The sequence below is a fragment of the Opisthorchis viverrini genome (genome assembly GCF_000715545.1).
Source record: "Opisthorchis viverrini unplaced genomic scaffold opera_v5_227, whole genome shotgun sequence".
NCBI lineage: Eukaryota > Metazoa > Platyhelminthes > Trematoda > Opisthorchiida > Opisthorchiidae > Opisthorchis > Opisthorchis viverrini.
The window spans coordinates 405,946-412,218 of NW_008751884.1; the positions used below are offsets into that span (position 1 = coordinate 405,946).

The 6,273-nt window shown below is 39.6% G+C and overlaps 1 protein-coding gene across 1 annotated transcript in view; it reads left to right on the top strand.

Moving 5' to 3' along the window:
• Window positions 1-1,425: 1,425 nt before the first annotated feature.
• T265_14627 (hypothetical protein) overlaps window positions 1,426-6,273 on the top strand; it is a gene marked incomplete at both ends in the record, with an annotated part of 44,994 nt that continues 40,146 nt past the window's right edge. The window contains 2 exons of the mRNA XM_009174475.1: window positions 1,426-1,714; window positions 5,157-5,273. Coding sequence (XP_009172739.1) covers window positions 1,426-1,714; window positions 5,157-5,273 — 406 coding nt within the window. The remainder of the gene's footprint in view (window positions 1,715-5,156; window positions 5,274-6,273) is intronic.

The window sequence follows — 6,273 nt, forward strand, 5'->3', positions numbered from 1 at the left end:
GTTGTGGATGAATAAACAAACAAATGGTCTTTACTCTGTTCTAAAGTATTACGACTTTGTCACATGACTGTCACTGTAATACATGCCTCTTTTATACTCTAATAGATCTCGGACTTGACACACTGAACTTCCGGTTCATTCGTCAAATAGTACAATTCAGCCATCATCGAGATTCAACTACTTCAACCCTTCAAGTAGATGAAATAGAAATCAGAACCTTGTAGACTTCTCAGGTTTCGCACAGGGGCAGCGGAGCCATCTCATTTATTGTTATATGCAAAGACGCCATTTGAATGAAGCATTGTGACTGTTGTCAGGGTATCCCTCCATCATCGTTGGCAGTTTGATAGCCAGTATCATACTGAGTGAATTTAAGATGTCCGTATCTAGATGGGTCACCAATTGTAATGTAGTATGGCGCCAAAGAAGAACACCTTAACCTATCGTTGGTTGCTCAGCAGCATTACTGGTTACATGAAGTCATAAAAAGGGGCAAACTGCGTTTTTCACTAAGCAAGTCTTAATTTGCAATTACTGTTGACCTGCCTGTATGGATATTTTCAAGGGTGCTGTACAATTTCACCCGAGTGGTTATAAACATGCCTAAAAGCATGACTATATCCGTTGTTTCCATAAAATGGAATAAATTTATTAAAGCTATTGGCTGGGATTCTGATGTGGGACGAAAATGCTTTTATGTAAGAAATTTATTAAACTCGGACTATGGATAGCTAGTGTAGGCAAAAGATAATTTTGCGGGCGTTTAGTGCATCATAAGATCCAAAATTCATAAGTTTCTTATGAAAGCTATCTGTATTTCATAATTAAGTGGACCCATTAAGTTGTACTCAGCTAGTATACTCTTTGCGGGCGTTGATAAAATCAAAGGTGTGCAGGAAAAGCATCACTTTTGTTCACCCATTACCCAATGCCAGTGAAAATTATTTAGGGCCGAGTTTGAATGCATGTACGACGCCAGCGAGAATCGCTCGAATCAACGAAAAATTCAGCCGAACTTGACGTCATGATTTACAGCGGTACTTGATAGATGGGAATGGCGCCGGATGTATTACCGCTCAGCGAAGTATGTAAGAGTGAACCGGGCTTGGTATAAGTAATATTTGGTCCAGAGATCAGGATGGTATGTAAAACAAATGGCTCCTGAACACCCTTTCGTTGTGGGCCGTATATTTTTGCAAGGACATTCGATGAAATACATCTGACCATTAGTTTCTCATCGCTCAATCTACTACACAATACACAAGCTTTTCTATCGCCCCCATATATGGTTGTGCAACATCAACGTAAAATATACAAGCTGTTTTGCGCAGAATTGGGCAAAATACAACTTTTGTTCAATTTAAAACATTTTAGAACATTTTACAAACCATAGCTTGAGAACAATCCGCATTGTCTTCATTTCAGAAAGCATCGTTTCTTCCACCCCAAAGGAACAGTTTTTACTGCACAACGAATTCTCCATTAGTCAACATTGTTTTCAATGAACGAATAACTGAACGCCAGTCCTACTTAAGGGATTCTCATTGCGATACCCAAAGACGCTTATGCCAAACGTGCCTTCGCCGGTCCTGTTGGAGAGAAAGTGCAGCAATGAATTCTTCCTCGGATACTTGGGATCAGACCTTAGGAGATGAGTTGGCCCAGAAATGGGAGTTATTGGGAGATGCAAGCGCGAATTTTAAACGCGCCAAAGGTTGGTATATGCTCCTATAGTTGCTCGAATGGTAATTATTAGTACTATCGGAAATTCTCTGAACGTTTTTACGTGTGGAGTTGTCAACCAATGCGTGTCATTACTTGGAGGGAAAATCTTGAAGTACGTGGATTTTGTTCGACTGACAGCAAATCTGGCCAAAACTTATGGCATGTATATGGTAGAAATAACGACGATAGCGTATATGACGGTACCTGTGTGTGACGATGGTATGCTTGCGTGTTTTCTTTGCTTGATTTTTAACGGTCTATTATAGCAGCACACTAATCTGTTCACCTATTATGATGGTAATCCCCTCGGTTGCCATGCAAGCATGATAGCTGACGTCAATGGACGCTGATTTGCATATAAGGGTATTTTACACATTCTAAGGAAAACTGAAGTAATTAACGGTGGCTTATTTCACCCTGACGCATCACTAACGGTTGGCAACGACCACGTCAGGTCAGTTAATGTGTAATTTTAATCCACAAACTTTGGCACTGGGTTACCTGGTTGAGTATCGTTAACGGACGAGTTTAAAATCCATAACAGGCTCTTAGCAGTTCGTCGGTACGGAGATTAGACAAAATGTGGAACCAGGTAGCATTTAGTTTCACCCTCCAATGTGCCTGATGTATACACCAGCTTCTTGTGACCGGAGTGCATTTTTAACAGAAGTCATATATTATGGCCAGTGTAACCGCACACATTATGAGAATATCTTTCTAATGTGCGGATAAATGTGGAAAGACTGAGCAGTGAATTATAGTAGGATAACACAGCCTTACTATGGCGAGTTTTACGGTTTGATGTTTCTGATTACTCCTTTGCAAAAGCAGCTTACCCCCGTAGGCCGGAAGCTCAAGTGTTATATACTCGGTGTATTAAGGCCACGTTATTTCAATAAAATCCGATCAAGCATACGGTATGCTTTGATACACTTCGTGTAAATAATCAACCGTCTTTTTGTACGAGTGGTTGGAACGGAAATGACATGAGGTACAAAAGCAAAATCGAAAGAGACAAGTTAATATGAATGTTCACAGTGGACCATTTTCAAATATGTGGGAGAAAACCGATGTTCATATTTAAATTAAGGATTCTGCGAGCATTTTGTTACTCGAGTCGTGATAGTCGCATCTGTAGGTTGCGCTAAAGATCGTTTTGATTCTTCGTATTCTCGGTCGACGCGTTTTATTTCGCCTCTTGTCCTGGAGTCGCAAGTTGCGTATACCTTCTAGGCGGATGTTTACGAATTAAGGTAGTGAGCCACCCTGACATCAAATAGATTGCTATTACGTTAAACGTGTTACATCATTGAAGAACGCGACTTCTGCTAATCAAGGAGTCAGGGGAATTACCAAATATCTACCTTATGTATAAAATTAATAACCACACATAGCATAATCATACATGTGTGGCCGGGTGGTTTCTTAGCCACCTGACGACGCTATCATCCGGTTTGCACGTCGGAAATTCAATTCAGTCCATTTTGGAGATTTGAGTTGCAGACATTTCCCGTAATCACACCGATGAGATAATAAGATGTTCATAAAAAACGCTCAACCACATACATAGTTGTCCGTAGTTCCAATGAAAACTTTTCGTGTAGTTGTAAGATATTTACTTGGAACTTGAGACAACCAGAGTTATAACTCTCGATGAACTCAAATAAACTAGGGTCGTCCTTCTTACTGAACGAGGTTATGCACTTACTTATGACAAAACAATGTTAAATCATCATTATGTTGTCTGATTTTTTGTAGTTTGCCTATTGGTCTTGTATTTGATCTATGTGGCCTATCGTCTACTCATGTAAATTTAGGAGCTGGAACTAGAAGCAGTGCGAAATAACGACGGTAACAAGTTAAACTTGGGTCATGCATTCATTTTGAGATCGATTTCATCAGTATGTTTGTTTTCAGGGGTTAGTTAATTTCGAAGGTTTGGAGAAAATGTGATATGCTGACTTGTAAAATTTGCCGGCTAAATTTTTAAGGGCTGTGCACATTGTGTCGTTCGGCAGGCAAGGCAAAATGAATGCTAGTAAGCTGATGTCGGTAAGCACATTCTCCAGTTAGCAAATTCACACCTTAGCCAGTAGATTATCTAAAACTGATAATGACGAGTAATTTCCGTGAACTAAGGAAGGCAAAACAAAGGTCAACTACCCACGCAGAAAGCGTACGTTGGTTTTGTGTGGTGCCACGTATTTAGTTGCGATAGATGAGCCTAAAATAATGATCACTTGTGGGATAATATCAACAACTAGTGAACCGTAAATTCGAAACTAGTACCTCCAGCTTGTCCATTGGCCTTTCATGCTATGGCCACTCCACCCTAACTTGTACATTTGACCCTTTGTGGGGGTCATATCACATGAGAGTTTCAAATATGTTCTGTACATCTTAAATTTCCGGACACTCACTGCATCAAAATAGACTATTTTGAACTTCTTTTTCCGAGGATGTAGACATCCTTAATAAAGTCTGTCGTGTCCAGCAAGTGACCACTCTACTTTTCACTTCCGTTACTGGCTGGGTCGGTTTTGTGTTCTCAATAAAAAAATTGCAGATTTGAATCCCTTCTTGGTTGTCACGCTGAATACAACTTGTGACACTCCACTTAAAACTCTAAATGGACCCGAGTACAGCAGAATACGTTTTCATTACATGACTGAGGAGCGTTAGTCCCTTATGTATGTGCAATATTCAAAATACTCATTGGGGGTTTTGAAGTGGATGAATGGAACCCATTTCACCTGAGCGCACAGGGTACCGTGCAAACGTGAGTAACGGAGAAACACTGTGAAAAATGAACAGGCGGTTCCAACGAATCGGATCAATTCATGGTCGTTGCCTCAAGTACAACCACTTAATGTCAATGTAGTAAAAAGTGTACCAATCCTAGAAATCTAGTTCAGTTTGGCTAACCAGCAGCCAATAAACTACTGGGGCAGCTTTCAAATTACTAATAACTACTTTCAATTTCGTGAAATTATGGTGAACACAAAAAGTGTCTACCATAGTGGTACTGTCATTCTGGTCATATTCAGAAATAAGCCCAATTTGCTAATTTGGAAAATGTCTGAAACTTGCAGGAACTTTCCTGTAATGCAAAACCACTTAATATAATCAGTAAATCAGTCAAATGTTCAAAAGCTCCGACTGTTCAAGGCAGGTTTGTTTATAGGTCAGTTCGACTTGCTAACTTGAAATAGTATTTAAAAATGTGTTCCGATTACGTTCAGAGTCATAGTTGGCTGTTGCTTGGTCAACTGGCCAAAGTAACCATAAGTTTGGCTGGTGGAAAGCGCATTTTTTGGCCTTAGATGGCATTTATGAAAGTACTACATTCGTCGGAGATAATTTACTTTTAAGCAGTCAGATAATGTTGACCGCTTTGCTGCTAACAAGTCCTTTGATCCTATGTTTTCCAGTCAAGGAATGTTGCGGTGTCGATTGTTATTCGATCCCAAGCTGCATTGAGTACTTCAGTGCAACGTGTCAGGCATACACAATACACAGTCAACATATACAGGAAGTGTGTTTACAAGGTGAGTAACCAAAACTCATTTGTGGTGCACATTTTGTGTGCTTGGCATTAGAAATACGAGCTCTGTATTGCATACATACAAGTACGGTTTTCTTGAACCTCTGGCATTAACAAAAGTATAGTAATTCCGTTACTAAGTAACTTCCCTAAATGCAACAACAGGAGATGTAATTTTGAGAAACTAATATTTCCACATTATAAAATAGCCCCAGTAAGCAGAACGTATTATCCAGAGGTCTGTGTATTGTTTTGGTAGCTGAACGCATTTACTAAGCGGCGCAATCAGCTCAGCCAAATTTGGCAACGCTGTTGTGTCCTCTCATGCACTCACTGCGCTCCGAAGAGCTACCCTGAATCCATCGTAAAGGGTAAGATCCATTTCAGGGTTCAGTTAAAATTATGTTGAACCAATTTGATTATTTTCATTTCAAAAGTGATATGTCACATAACGTCGGCGTTAGCAAACATTTTGGATACGCGAAGTATTACTGGAAGTCTCATAGATGAAAAGTTTCATTCAAGTGGTAGAATTCAGTTGTTTAAACTTTCAACAAAAAATGAGACCAAAGATAATCCCGCATTAGATTTTTTTTCAATTTCATGTCGACATTTATCAAAACGATCGATATCAGTTAGGTTCACTATATTGTTGTTTTGAAACATGCGACATCGGCCTTACACAGGCGACCTCACTGTCATACCAGGCGTTCCGATTTGATCCAAATAATTTCAGGCAAGTATGGTTTCAACTGTTCTTACAGAATTATCTTCAGTAGACTAGGATGCATTTGAATGGGATCGTTTTAGAAAATCCTCATATATGCGTTTTACATCAGACTGATTAGTACTTACAATGTCGTTCGAAATGAAGACTACCCCTAATTCAACCCTAACATAATGAGGCACGAGGATCATGCAAACTCCATCAGTAAATAGTGGGATGCTTCAGTATCTGACATTCCACTTCTGTTTAACTGAGAACATCATAAACGAGAGATTCA